Source organism: Cynoglossus semilaevis, chromosome W (genome assembly GCF_000523025.1).
Source record: "Cynoglossus semilaevis isolate Cse_v1.0 chromosome W, Cse_v1.0, whole genome shotgun sequence".
Classification (NCBI taxonomy): Eukaryota; Metazoa; Chordata; class Actinopteri; order Pleuronectiformes; family Cynoglossidae; genus Cynoglossus; species Cynoglossus semilaevis.
In genome coordinates, this window is record NC_024327.1 from 2167175 (window position 1) to 2182964 (window position 15790).

Genomic DNA, 15790 nt, shown 5'->3' on the forward strand with positions numbered 1-15790 from the left:
ACCTCAAATAAAGCATTCAGGTCAGAAAGAAGGTTTTTTTTCAAGCTCTTTGATTTCCACTTAAAAACAACTTTTCTTCCTGACCATAAGTGAGACGTTTTGTACGGCTCTTAGATGTATTAAGTACAGCCCAAGACTAAAACCTGAAGTTGATTATAAAGGTAACTGAGGAGATTCAGGGTGAAATTTAAGACTAACACCAAATTAAAATTTAAGGTTAACACAAGTTCGATGTTTAAATCACACACTTGTGTATTTATATCAGTCATACTGTTGTGATTTGGAATAGAAAATGGCAGTTTAAAAGGTAAATATGTGAACATTATACGTAAAATTACTGCTACTTAATCCTAAATTATTTATATGTTGAAAGATGATTATTTAATCAGTGGATTTTTTTGACTTGAGATTTGTAAATTAAATTCCAAATAAAATAAAATAAAAAAGTTTTCATATTTATTTCGAGAGTTATTTAGAAACATTCGCAGCTTTTTTTTTGTTTTTGACAAAAAAAAATTGTTTCACCAATAACAGCAGCAGGTGGCGGTGTGGAGCGTCCTTCCTGTAACCCATTCTACAGAAGAAGATTACACTGTTTGTTAGTCTGTTAGCAGTTACGGCGGTTGCGTTTGTCCTGCTGTGCGCGACACAGTTAACATGCTTCTGCAAACAGTGAGGCCGTGGTTGCTCCGGTGTCGGAGTTTACCCGATAAGGTTGCTCGACTCGGCTCTGAGGCTGACAAACAGTCGTCTATCGATCAGGTAGGTTAGCCTGATGCTAACGGTGTTGTGAAGTTTTTTCCTACCTATAATTTTTTTCCTACCAGAGTTAACTGCGCATGCGTACATGGGCCGGTAGCAGAAATTTATAGCGTAGTCTGAGGTTTTTTCCTACCTGAGGTTTTTCCCTACTGGTAGCGTAAATTTATAGTCATATCTGACATTTGTGTTCAGGGTGGTAGAACATTATTATACACATCAAATCTTGATAAATACCTGCTTCTATTCTATTTAGAGTGGTAGCACATTACTATAGGCATGAAATCGCTATAAATACGTGCTTCTCAGTCTATTCAAAGTGGAAGCACATAACTATAGGTATATAATCGCTATAAATGTGCTTCTGACTCTATTTAGAGTGATAGTACATTACTATAGACATGAAATCGCTATAAATACGTGCTTATGACTCTATTCAGAGTGGTAGCACATTACTATAGACATGAAATTGCTATAAATACGTGCTTCTGACTCTATTCAGAGTGGTAGCAAATTACTACAGACATGAAATCGCTATAAATACATGCTTCTGACTCTATTAGAGTGGTAGCACATTACTATAGACATGGAATTGCTATAAATACAGTGTTCTGACTCTGTTCAGAGTGGTAGCAAATTACTATAGACATGAAATCGTTATAATACGTGCTTCTCACTGTATTCAGAGTTGTAGCACATTATTTGAGGCTACACAGAAAATCCCTGTTAATATATCTGTTCTCTCAGGGTTTAGGCTAGCACTTTATTTATATGTTCTTTACATTTACATCTGAAACCAGAGGAAATGTAAAAATGTTACCCAATGCAGCATATACTGTAAAAGAGAAAATCACGCTCAGTCTAGGATTTTTCAGCAAACTGTTTTTTATTATTTTTATTTTCACAAATGGTAACAGAAAGGATCATAATATGTACTAAGGAATATTTGGGTTTATTTTACAGAGTTTTTTTTAAGCTATTTTCAAGTAAGATACAGGCTATGTCCATCCTTTGTTCACTGACAGCTTCTGGAGTTGTCTGCACATCAGATATGTTTCCACTCCAGAAGGAATTATTCGGCGTACTGTAAATGAAATATGAATGTAATTATGTGCTTGATTTGGTACATTATCTACATAATAACACATGTTCTTCTAGATACATAATCTTTACAATTAAATACTATTAGCTTAATCTTCAAAGTACTTAAACATAAACTTGAAATAGTACCTTCAACACTAGAACCCCACAACTACTGAAATCCATCTTTGTGTTGTGGTCCATGGTGTGCACTGTCCACACATATTTGGATTCCTCCCTTGACCTGTTCCTCAGGAGGTTTCTATTACAGCATTAAAAGTATTGTTTTAAAACTGTTTTTTTCTCTCTTGAAAAAATGTATGTATGCAAATTATTGCACATATTACTGCCAGTTCCTCAGAATCTTCCTGTTGTAGGCATCATCATTTCCCATTGGGTCAGTTACAGTGAGAAACTTCTCTGCCATGTCCACAACCTTTCATATTTCATATCAATAAACAGGCTGTATAAGGACTTCCTTTACTATGCTAAATGGTTACTCTACAGAGTCTTGCACAGCCTGCATAATTTGTTCCAGCCAAGACTTCATTTTTAAATATGTCCACATAACAAAAGAGAAAACAAATATTTTGGAAACAGACCACAAGAATCCAATGCGCAGTAGCATTCACATGACACAGCCAAACACTCTCTGCTGGGAACTTAATCTGTAACAGATAATATAGAAATATGTACGTTAATAAAGATGAGTTAGGACCCTACATCAAAAGAAATGACTTACTTTCTTAATAGGTACATTATCTTATGGAGACTTTTAAACTGCCCATTAAAGAAGAGGGCGCTTGCTGCAACGGCATTGAGATAAAATATGGCTTCCTGATAAAATGATCAATATATTTGTTAGTGCAAAAGTACAGTACATCCATAAACCATGTCAAGTAACTTCCATTCAAAAGTAACATACCTTGTGGGTGTGTCTCAGCCCACCTCCTCTGTTGAGTGGTGTTTTTTCCAGGTTGAAGATTGTTGTCCTCGAAGGAGTGTGTTTTGTCCTTGAGGTGTACGTGAACAGCTGAGTCCTGTCCTGAGGAGTTGCCCCCCCATGTTGCCTAACAGAACTCTTCAACCTTGACCATGACCTGGATGACCGATAATCTTCATAGACAGAAGTTTAAAATGTTTATGTGCATTGCTATATAACCTTCAGCCCTAATTAATCCAATGTAAGATATTTTAGAATGAAAGATCAACAGTGATCACCTGGCCTTTTTCTATTAAATTAAGTCTCAGAGAAAAAGGCAACACTGATATAATTTCACACAAAATTCATGAAGTGGTTAGGAAATCATCTCAAATTTGCTTTTTTCTTCGTTTTTTTGTGTAGTTCCAGTGCACACAAAGGAAATAAACTGAATATATACCTATACCTGTTTTATACACCAAAACAATGGCCCATATACTTCCATCCAAGTCTGTAGGCCAATATCAGAGACTTGTAAACGAGCTTATGCAATACTGTAAACCCTGCTCTAATTTAGTAAGGTACTGTTTTAAAACAGCTGGAAAATCACAGCGCTATTAGACATTCGAATTAGATACACATAAGTTCGCAGGCTACATGAGCAAGTTTTATGACTACAAGAAAATGACGATAATTTGCAGTATTAGCTATTCAAACTGCATTCAGACACGATCTCATGCACGTGGCAAGTTGAAATAATTTGACTGTCAAACCTATGCATTGCATACTGGTCATATAAAGTATTTAAAATACAAAAAACTAACCTTGTTTAACGGTCGGGTAGCAAAAAAACTATGGCTTGTCTGCAGCAGCAAATTGGCCGATGTACGCATGCGCAGTTAACGGCAGTAAGTCCGAGCTGTCAGTGTTGCTCTAATATGTCCTTGTTTATATAAGCGTCAGTTTTTGTCGCTTGTTGAGGTTTTCACAGTTGCCAGGACATTGTTTGGTGGTTTGAATGATAGCTGACAGTGACGTGTATTAATACGTTTGTATTGTAACAAATATTAATAATTAGTAACAGAAGTTTTGCCGTAGCATGAAAACTGCAAAACAAGAGGTCATTAAACACACTGACCGCTACAGCCATGCCATTTCTGTTTTTAAATAGGCCAAATTAAATTAAAAAATGAATATGGCAATTGTATGCCTTATTTAAAAAATGTCTACATTATTATTACTTTATTATTCTACATTATGGAGGTTTTTGTTGCTCGTTTGCTTCCTGCAGAGGATAAAATATCAAAGCTAGCATAGTGAAACTACCATGAAAACATGAGAATCTTAACCATGTTTAAATTAGTTTGCATCAACTTTTATTTTATTTCGTTAAATTTCGTTATTATACTTTTTATTTCTCAATCAAAATATTTTGAATTGTATTCAAAAAACAAGACAAAAACATTGTGAAGCCCATACCATATATTGTAGGGTGCTCCATTTAATATACAGTTGTAATGTCAAAATGTACCACTAGATAGCACGATTACCACACTCCATGTGTTTTTGCCTAAGAGACTGGAGAATTTGCTTTGATTTAGGAAAAAGTTTCTTTACTATTTCATTTTTAATAATCATAACATTTCCACTTTTTAAAAAAAATATCATTCCTTTAAAATAGTTATCTTCTTAAATCCCAGGAAAATTATGAACAAATGCAAGTTCTTGTTGATGAGCTGAAGAGTCGAACAGAGAAGATCAAACTGGGTAGGTAGGAGTCGACTGATCTGGTGTGGTCAACACTGACTAACAATCATAGGACTTCATGTTTGATATGAATGTTTGACAAATTATTAATATCAATATTTTATGGGTTTTTTTTTTGTCCATTAACCCCTTCTGTTTAAGGCCTCTAATAACAATGTTGAGTTCATGATGTCCATGACATGTTACATTTGATAGTCCAACAGAGATGTTATTTATGTCATGAGAACAAGAGCCGTCTCATGGTTCTATTTAAAGTTGAATATTTTTTCAACATCCTGTTTGTTCCTCTCACTTCAGGTGGAGAAGAAAAGGCCCGGAGACTTCACATCTCACGAGGGAAACTCCTGCCAAGAGAGAGAATAGACCGACTAATGGACCCTGGGTAGTTTATCTGTTTCCTCCTGGAGCGTAGACACTCATGACAGTGAACGCAGTTGTTAGATGTGGAAACACATTTACTAATAGTAGTAGTTGTGGTAGTAGTAGTGGTAATAATGGTAGTAGTGCCAGTACTAGTAGTAGTGGTAGTCGTAGCTGTAGTAGTATCAGTGGCAGTAGTAGTAGTATGTGTGGTAGTAGTAGTGGTAATAGTGGTAGTAGTTTTAGAAGTAGTGGTAGTACTAGTAGTAATAGTAGTAGTAGTGTTAGTAATAGTAGCAATATAGTAGTGGTAGTAGTAGAAGTATTTGTTGTTGTGGTAACAGTAGTGATAATAGTAGTAGTAATTTTAGTAGTGGGGTACTAGTAGTGGTAGTAATAGTAGCAATGGTGGTGGCAGTAATACGAGTAGTAGTAGTAGTGCGAGTGGTAGTAGTAGTAGTATAAGCGGTAATAGTCGTTGTACAAGTGGTAGTAGTAATGGTAGTGGTAGTAGTAGTAGAAGTGGTAGTAGTAGTAGTCGTAGTAGAGGTGATAGCAGTAGTGGTGGTAGTAGTAGTAGTAGTATGAGTGGTAGTAGCAGTAGTAGTGGTAGTAGTATCTGTGGTGGTAGTAGTAGTAGTATCAGTGGCAGTAGTAGTAGTAGTATCAGTGGCAGTAGTAGTATGTGTGGTAGTAGTAGTCGTAGCAGTAGTAGTAGTAGTAGTATCAGTGGTAGTAGTAGTATCAGTAGTAGTGGTAGTGGTAGTAACTCACTCTGTAACAGGTTTATTCTCAGCAGCTTTATGTTAAATGCTATCAGGAAAATCCCTGCTGTAGTTTGGTGGAAAACTGCTGGAAATATTTAATGAAGGAGAAGATTTGACAAATGTTTTCTTCAGACTGAGCCAATGTAAGTCAGGCAGTGTGTCTATGGACTTGGACTCACTCACACTCACTCTCACACACACACAGTGAGAGAGAAAGTCCAAGTCCATAAAGATTTTCTTTTTTGCAGGACACCTTTTTTGGAATTCTCCCAGTTTGCAGCGTATCAGTTGTACTGGAACAAGGGAAGTCCCAGCAGGAGGAATCATCACTGGGATTGGGAGAGTTTCAGGGTAAGTGCTGTGACCATGATAGGTTGCTGGTTTGATTCTAGACTCCTGTTGGTGAGACTCCAGATCATCATCAGTATCAAGTATTTGTAGATGTATTACAAATATTTAATATAAAATTCATATTAAACATACTGCATTAAAACCATTTATTATTGGTGATGTCACGTGACGATGGTGAACTGAAGACTGTGTCTTAGGTGGAGCTCCCGCATTGGTTCAAATGTTTTCAGCTTTAAAGTGCCTTTTACCTGCCTGACTCCTCGCGTATGCACTGCAACATGGCAACAAAGCCTGGTGGACAATCTCTGAGAGAAAGACCGGCCAAATTGAGGCAAACAATACAATCGAAGATTCCAGACCGCCCGTCGCTGCCTAACGTGGCGCCTCCATCTCCGACCAGCGCTGATGAGGTAGGAGCGAGTGCCATAGACTTGTCCGAACTCGTACGGGAAGTCACTCAAAATATAAACGAAATCATGGATCAGAAGTTTTCTAAACTTACTGACGCCTTGAACAAAATTGCGAGTACATTGGAAAGCCAATCAAAACGTATCAACGAAGCAGAACAACGGATCTCCGCCATTGACAATCAGATGGCCGCTCTCGAGCTTCGCCTCGCGCACGTGGAGAACAGTCAGAAGACCATCCCCGCTGTTCTGAAGTTTTCTCCTACCTATAGTTTTTTGCTCCGCGAGTCAACTGCGTATGCGCACATCGGTCAATTTGCCGCTGCAGACAAGCCATAGTTTTCTGCTACCCGACCGTTAAACAAGGTTAGTTTCTTGTAATTTTAATACTTTATATAACCAGTATGCAATGCATAGGTTTGACAGTCTACTTATTTCAACTGGCCACGTGCATGAGATCATGTCTGAATGCAGTTTGAATAGCTAATATTGCGATTTATCGTTATTTTTGTAGTCATAAAACTTCCTCATGTAGCCTGCGAACTTATGTGTATGCAATTCGAATGTCTAATAGCGCTGTGATTTTCCAGCTGTTTTAAAACAGTACCTTACCAAATTAGAGCAGGGTTTACAGTATTTCATAAGCTTGTTTACAATTCTCTTGGATGGAAGTGTATGGACCCCTGACATTTGTCCATGAAATGGACATTTCTTCCATTGAGTTATTGATTGCTATGTTTTGTTAGGTATATAATCGGTTTATTTCCTTTGTGTACATTGGAACTACGCAAAAACGGAGAAAAAGGCAAATTTCACATAATTTCTAACCATTTTATGAATCTTGTGTGAACTTATATCAGAGTGGCCTTTTTCTCTGAGAGAAATACTTTTAATATATACATTTAATAGAAAAAAGTCACTGATCATTCATTCTAAAATATCTTACATTGGATGAATTGGGGCTGAAAGTTATATAGCAATGCACATAAACATTTTTAACTTCTGTCTATGATGCTTCTTAGTCATCACGGATTCAACTTCTTCTGGACAGGACTCATGTTCACTTTTTAACCAGGAAAGACAGATGGCTTGAGAGAAGCATAAGGTTGCCATGAGGTTGCCTGCAACAGGAAGATTCTGAGGAACTGGCAGTAATATAAAAAATAATTTGCACAGTTATATTTTTTTTCAAGAGAGGAAAAAAAAAGTTTAATTTTTTTTTATGCTACGTATGTATTTATAGCGATTATATACCTATAGTTATGTGCTACCACTCTGAATACACTGAGAAGCACGTATTTATAGCAATTTCATGTCTATAGTTATGTGCTATCACTCTAAATAGAGTCAGAAGCACGTATTTATAGCGATTCCATGCCTATAGTAATGTGCTTCCACTTTGAATAGACTGAGAAGCACGTATTTATAGCGATTTCATGCCTATAGTAATGTGCTACCACTCTAAATAGAGTCAGAAGCACGTATTTATCAAGATTTGATGTGTATAATAATGTTGTACCACCCTGAACACAAATGTCAGATATGTCTATAAATTTACGCTACGGGTAGGAAAAAACTTCAAGTAGGAAAAAACTTCAGCTATAGCTATACATTTCTGCTACCGGCCAAAAAACTATAGGTAGGAGAAAACTTCAGAACACCTGACCGAAGAATGACCGCCCGCGATCGGTGATCATCAAACTCCACAACTCCCGCGATAAGCCTCGGATCCTAGCAGCAGCAACGAAGGGGAAAAAGTTGGAACACGGTTCCAACACGGTGCGATTGAAGCGTCGACGGTGCGATTGAAGCGTCGCTCCTATAACGAAGTGGTCCGTAAGCTCATAGATCGAGGGTTCCCGGCAAGGCTCATGGTTCAGCATAACGGAACGGAGCACGGCTTCAGCAACGCGCACGAAGCCCAACAGTTTATGGACACACTCAACTGATTTCATCCCCCAGTGAGACATGTAAATAAACATTAAAACGGTTGGTTATTTTCATATATTTCTACATGCTATTCTGCTGTGTTATACAGTCTCCTTCTGAGGACTACGTCCAAAGTTTACTAAATTCAGATTTTGGTTAATACTCAGAGAAAAGTATACTTACTGTATAGGATCTGCAGCTATTTTACATTTTTTACTTGGCTGTGCTGGTTAATTTCCTGATTTAAATTGGGCCACCATCTCTTATAGCTGCCATGATTCTTGCTAACGATCAGGTTAAGCTTAGTTCGGTGTAGACTACCTGGATGGTACCAGAACTTTGGTACATCTGTTCTGAACTGGAGCGGGGGCTCTCTTGGGAGAATTTTGCTTTCCCTTTTTCGGTTTTATTCCCCATCTCTTTTTTTTTCTCTTACTTTTTTTGCTTTCTATGTAGTGACGGCCTCTTTTAGTGTCATGTCCCCCCATAATACCCTGTGGGTAATCTTCAGTTGTTTTTATATTTGTGAGACCCTTAGAGTAGAGTAGAGTAGAGTAGGGCTTTATTCATCCCCCTTGGGGGAAACATACTAGTACAGTAGGCAGTGCAGAAAAAGAGAGAAGAGGAGTTAACACAATAAATAGAGTAAAAAAGAACTAAAAAGCAAAGAGCACTCAAAAATTAAAGTAAACCTTTAGAAAAAAATATACATTATAAACAAGAAAATATACATATTGCACTAAAAAAGTGGCAGTGAAGGGTGCAGGTAATCAATGTAGGGAGTTAAACAGTCTTATGGCGGATGGGAGGAAGGACCTGCGGTAGCGCTCCTTCCTGCATTGTGGATGCCGGAGCCTGCCGCTGAAGGAGCTACGCAGGTCCTCCACAGTCTGGTGCAGCGGTTGGGTGGGGTTGTTTGTGATGGATGTTGGTGTTTGAAATTTCTCTTTATTTATCGGCAGATCGATAGGTAAGTCATTGATGAGATGTAATAAATTATGATGCAGAACTCGTGACTTGTTCTCATCCACCTCTGAGACCACTTTGTAGACTGGATTGTCTCTGATTTGTTCCTTCACAACATACACAGCATTTTCCCAATATGCCCTCAATTTACCAGGACCACCCCTCTCGCTCAGATTTCGTACTAGTACCCTGTCTCCAGGTTGCAGCACCACTCCTCATGTGTTTGTCATAATACTTTTTCCCACGAGCACTTGAGTTCCTGCTGTTCTCTGAAGCAATCCGGTATGCCACTGTCATACACTCCGCCCACTTCTCAGCGTACATCCTTGGTGTCTCGAGCTCTTTGTCTGTGGTAGTGATGTTCGATACCACCAATTTCCTTTCCGATCCGATACCGGGTCATATTTGTGAGTTCTGTGCAGGGTGGGTTTTGTTTACATGTGACAGCAGTACTTATTCCTGTTTACTTTGTGTTTAAGTGTTACAGGCCTTTGTGGACACATCTACTTCTGTACATGGGATTTTTCTTCACAGTTAAAATGAGTGTCATCAAATTCACATCATGGAAGGTGAAGGGTATTAATAATGTAATTAAGCGGCGTAAAATTATTTCATCCCTTAAAAAGGAAGGAACCCATATAGCCTTTTTACAAGAGACCCACTTAAGTGATATTGAACATGTAAAACTGAGGAGAGACTGGGTGGGTCAAGTGTATCACTCAGCTTTTAACTCCAAAAGTAGGGGTGTAGGGATCCTGCTGCATAAAAGGGTGCCTTTTGCACTGGAAAAATGCATCACTGATTCGGAAGGAAGATGTTATCCTGTCAGGTTTTCCATACGGGGAGAAGCTTACTTTAGACTGCATTTATTCCCCCAACACATATGAGTCTTCATTCTACTCCTGGCTGCTCTAGCCTGTAACACAGCACCTCTTACAATCTTGGGCGGAGACTAGAATGCCTGCCTCGAACCCGAACCCCTGAGCTAGATCAGCACCCTGTGAAATCCACTCCAGCCGTAAGGGCGTTATGCAATGATCTGAATCTATTTTAGACACCTGGAGAATACTGAACCCAAAATCGAAGGATTTTACCTTCTTTTCATCCCCTCATAATTTATTTTCAAGCATTGATTATTTTTTCACCTCAAGACGAGCATTGGAAAGGGTTAAAATGTGTACTATTAAAGCTAGGACTCTCTCAGATCATTCAGTGTTATCCCTAGAACGTACGCCTCTTTATTATGATCCGGCTACACGTCACTGGTGGCTCTCCCCCTCCTTATTTAGTGATCCTGCTTTCGTAACACTGTTAGAGGAAGAACTAAGCCAGCCACTAGGGTACACGAAGCCGTGTTTATAGTGCCGGTCCCAAGCCCAGATAAATGGTGTGGGTTGCGTCAGGAAGGGCATCCGGCGTAAAACGTTTAGCTAAGTTAAATATGCAAATCAATAAAATGATTTCCATACCGGATTGGTCGAGGCCCGGGTAAACAACGACCACCAACAGTGCCGTTGACCAACAGGGCACTGATGGAAATTGGACTACTGTTGGTCAGAGACAGAGAAGAAGAGGAGGACGTTTGGTTAGGAGAAAAAGAGAAAAGATGAAGAATAGAAGTGTTAGCCTGAAGTTTGGAACTTTGACTATAGGTACAATGACAGGGAAAAGTAGAGAAATAGCTGATGTGATGGAGAGAAGAAGTGTATTTGTAGATCTAGAAAAGGCATATGACAAAGTGCCAAGGGAGGAATTGTGGTTTTGTATGAGGAAGTCAGGAGTGGCAGAGAAGTATGTTAGTTTGGTGCAGGACATGTATGAGAATAGTACAACAGTAGTGAGGTGCGCTGTTGGGAGGACAGAAGACTTCAAAGTGGAGGTGGGACTACATCAAGGATCGGCCCTGAGCCCCTTCTTGTTTGCTGTGGTGATGGACAGATTGACAGATGAGGTCAGACAGGAGTCCCCATGGACTATGATGTTTGCAGATGACATTGTGATCTGTAGTGAGAGTAGGCAGCAGCTAGAAGAGAACCTAGAGAGGTGGAGGTTTGCACTAGAAAGAAGAGGAATGAAGGTCAGTCGCAGCAAGACAGAGTACATGTGTGTAAACGAAAGGCAGAACAGTGAAATAGTGAGGCTACAAGGAGCAGAGGTGGTGAAGGTGCAGGAGTTTAGGTACTTAGGATCAACTGTTCAGAGCAGCGGAGACTGTGGAAGAGAGGTGAAGAATAGAGTACAGGCAGGATGGAACAGCTGGAGAAAAGTGTCAGGAGTGATCTGTGACAGAAGAGTGTCAGCTAAGGTGAAGGGAAAGGTTTACAGGACAGTGGTGAGACCAGCCATGATGTATGGTTTAGAGACAGTAGCAATAGGCAGAAGACAGGAGGCGGAGCTGGAGGTGGCAGAGTTAAAGATGCTAAGATTCTCTTTAGGAGTGACAAGAATGGACAGGATCAGGAATGAGATCATTAGAGGGACAACACACAAGGTTTGGAGAAAAAGCTAGAGAAGGTAGATTGAGATGGTTTGGAAATGTGCAGGAGGGGAACCTGTGCTCTGCTGCTGTGCTCTCTGGGGCAGCGTTCACCTTTGATCAGGAGAACATCTACAGTACAGCGCTGCATGTGGATGATGACAATAAGAAAAATGTGCTGGCTGCCGCAGGAGTGTTTCCCCACCTTCAAAGTTCTTCATCTCAGGGGCGTGCAGCAGCTCGCTCTCTCTCTCTATCTCTCTCTCTCTCTTTGTTCAATAAATTATTTATTTCCTGTGATGAGTTGGCGAAAAAAACAAATCACTTCAAAGGCTCAATCAGCTGAGTATAATGAATTACCTTTTCCACCGTCGATGTTTGACTGTTAACTGTTCTTATACAGCGCTCTGTAATTTTGTACCAACATTTTCTCAGACCACAGGAGTATGAAGTACACAAGTACAAGTACAAGTACAAGTACACAGACAGAAGTTTTTCATTATTCCTCCTCGAAACATCAAACCAGGTGCAGCCTTTACCGTTCAACCAACTGAGCGCGGTATAGAATGGTTACCGTGGTAACCTTTATGCCACTAATTGTCCCTAGAACTGAGAGATCTCTGATAGAACAGACGCTAAGAAAACACATTTAAATCCCTGAAAAGATGTTTTTGTATGAATTCTATCTCGTTACATTGACCCCTCAGCTCATCCTCTCTGTATTCACCCACTCCCATTGTTAAGGTAGCACCGAAATAGTCAAGTCGGTGACTTGAGTTTTGTTCCAGAGTTTTCTGAGCTGCTGCGAAGACGGAGGCAGACTGGAATATGACCTTTATTAGCCCGGCTAAAAAAGAAACGCGTGTTGAATTGAACACGGTGGGTGTTATGTCACTTATTATTTACCGGCCGTATAAAAACGTTGATATATTCCCAGATATATTTATATACATATACAGTATATATAGAGACTAATGAATTCCTATTTGTCTTCAAAAACTCCTCAGACAGTCACTCTGAGGCACGTTTACAAATTCAGTTTCACTGTCAGCTGGTCAATAAAACAATATAACACAAGAGTGTAATGAAAAGAATACGCCCGCTGAGCCAGACGCACGGCCGCAGAGCCACAGCTCACACTCTTTAATCCGGGCCAGCCTTTTCTTTTCACTTCTCCGTTGCAGAGTGCACCGAACCTGCTGTGAAATTGAATTTTCCACCTCCGTGTGTGTGTGTGTGTGTGTGTGTGTGTGTGGAGCAGCCCAGCTCCTGCATTGTCAGAGCACTCAATTAGCTCCCAAGGCAGAAGCCAAAATGTTTCCCAACAGTGAGTGTATTCTTTACAGGACGGGCTCTCATTAGCATGATGCCTCTATTTCTATTTAAGGCTCTTCCCATTCTTTAAGGCAGAAACCTGGAGAAACAAAGAGGACAGAAACACTGCCTGGAGTTTTAATATCCCCGTCTCTCCATTTGATACCCGGGCGTGGAGTCGTCCCCGGTGAAGACGAGTGTTGACCTCTGCTCAGAAAGGTCTCATTTGCAACACTAAAACTTCACTTCCTGGGGTGAATAACATTCCAGTCCTTCTCTCTTAGAATGTCTAGTGATTTTTTTATTTTTTTAAAAAACTTGAATTTAAATGCAATGTGAGAACTCACATTGAGTGCCTGTGATGACTCATGAAATCAGTTGAGATGTAAAATCTTATCGTATTTTTTTTTTCACAGTAGATTAAAACAATCAGTCTTTTACTGATGAAGGGAGAAGAAAAGAAATTCAGGAGAATTTGACAATATTATTAAAAAAACATGAAGGGAATATTGTGTGCATTGAGAGTGGTCACTAAAAAAGAAACAGAAAGAATGAAAGAAACATCAATGAATGAACAAAGGCAAAGACCCCAGACCAAAGGCAAAGACCCCGGACCAAAGGCAAAGACCACAGACCAAAGGCAAAGACCACAGACCAAAGGCAAAGACCACAGACCAAAGGCAAAGACCACAGACCAAAGGCAAAGACCACAGACCAAAGGCAAAGACCACAGACCAAAGGCAAAGACCACAGACCAAAGGCAAAGACCACAGACCAAAGGCAAAGACCACAGACCAAAGGCAAAGACCACAGACCAAAGGCAAAGACCACAGACCAAAGGCAAAGACCACAGACCAAAGGCAAAGACCACAGACCAAAGGCAAAGACCACAGACCAAAGGCAAAGACCACAATTAGAGGAAGAACTTACGTTTTTTTTCTCAACCAACAACACAACAGATGTTTCAGCCTCAACACTATGGGAGTCTTCAAAAGCCTTTATAAGGGGTGTGATCATGTGATCAAAAAAGCCCTCGGACAACAGCTAGAGCTTGAATCTAAAATCTTCAATTTGGAGAAGGAGCTTAAACACTGTCACCCTGTCTAAATCAACACGGCTGAAACTGGATGCAGCCCACTCCGCTTTAGATAACCTTCTCACACAAAAAGCAGAAACTGCAATCTTCTATGCAAAGCACAGATTATTTGAGTCTGCTAATAAGCCAGGGAGACTGCTGGCTCGTCTGGCAAAGGGCAGGGTCGATTCAAACATGATTCCCTCTCTAAAAGATGATAGAGGAGCTTAACACTATGAAAATAAACATATGGTTAATATCATGAAATGGGTCTATCAAAATCTGTATTGTCCAGAAAGCCCTGACGCTGCTGGAGACCAGGCAAAATTTTTAGACCAAATACATCTCCCGACTCTATCAGCAGAAACTAGGGCCCAACTCTGCTGTCCAATTACTAAGGAGAAAGTCTATGAAATAATTAAATCTCTACCAGGCAGGAAAGCGCCAGGTCCGGATGGGTTCTGCCCGGAATTCTATAAGAAAATGGCCATGATTATAGTTGAGCCCCTCACCAGTAATGTACATAGAGCGTGGCACTCTACCCCTAACATTCAACTTGGCCAATATTTCACTTATCCTAAAAAAAGGCAAACCCTCAGATTGTTGTTCTTCCTACAGGCCAATAAGTCTGACTGGGGTGGATTGTAATAATAATAATAATAATAAATTTTATTTAAAAAGCGCCTTTCAGGACACTCAAGGACACTTTACATCAAATAATAAAACAGATAATAATTTAAAACAGGGCATAGAAATAAAATAAAGAACAGATAATAATTTAAAACAGGGCATAGAAACATGTTTAAAATCAGTGATAAACAAAAGCACAGAGGAGGGAGGTTAGAGGGAGTATGCTGTCCGGAACAGGTGTGTTTTGAGGTGAGTTTTGAAGGTGGGGAGAGAGACACAGTTACGGAGGTCGGGTGGTAATGCGTGCCAGAGATGGGGAGCAGAGCGACTGAATGCTCTGGCTCCCATAGTACTAAGGCGGGCGGGTGGGACGGAGAGGTGGATGGAGGAGGAGGATCTGAGGGACCGAGTGGGGGTTAAGACGTGGAGGAGGTCAGATAGGTCAGATTATGGATGGCCATATAGGTGAACAGGAGAAGTTTGTAATTGATACGGTATTTAACTGGGAGCCAGTGGAGATGTTGGAGGACAGGGGTGATATGATGGTGGGAAGGGGTCTTTGTAATGATACGGGCGGCTGCGTTTTGGACTAGCTGGAGTTTATGGAGAGACTTTTGGGGGAGGCCGTAGAGGAGGGAGTTACAATAATCGAGGCGGGAAGTGACGAGGCTGTGTACAAGGATAGCGGCGGTGTGAGGGGTAAGGGAGGGGCGGAGTTTGTTGGTGTTGCGGAGGTGGAAATAGGCTGTGCGGGTTAAAGTGTTTATATGAGCCTGATAGGAGAGTGTGCTGTCAAGGATGACACCCAGACTCTTTACCTGAGGGGAGGGGGAAACTGTGGTCAGGTCAATGGTGAGGGCGAAGCTGTTGACTTTAGAAAGAGTTTTTTTTTCAGTTTTATTGCAATTTAATTTGAGAAAATTTGCAGTGAACCAGGATTTAAGTTCAGAGAGGCAGGCGGTGAGGGAGGGGGGTGGGAGTGTGGGG

At 40.3% G+C, this 15790-nt stretch overlaps 1 protein-coding gene across 7 annotated transcripts in view; it reads left to right on the forward strand.

The window, feature by feature from the left end:
• The first annotated feature begins 517 nt into the window (after positions 1–517).
• The window catches only part of LOC103396939 (methylcrotonoyl-CoA carboxylase beta chain, mitochondrial-like), a 28228-nt gene continuing 12955 nt past the window's right edge, over positions 518–15790 (forward strand). For 2 of the 7 annotated variants that reach the window (XR_003048758.1, XM_025052689.1), the window contains exons 1-4: positions 519–762; positions 4462–4528; positions 4826–4910; positions 5929–6006. Coding sequence is in view for 5 of the 7 variants with exons in the window: in XM_025052689.1 (XP_024908457.1) it covers positions 658–762; positions 4462–4528; positions 4826–4910; positions 5929–6006 (335 nt within the window). In the remaining 2 variants the exon portion in view is untranslated. Of the gene's footprint in view, positions 763–4461; positions 4529–4825; positions 4911–5903; positions 7662–15790 lie in introns of those variants that run through there. The other 5 variants (XR_003048757.1, XM_017042760.2, XM_025052687.1 and 2 more) reach the window with 4 other exon arrangements.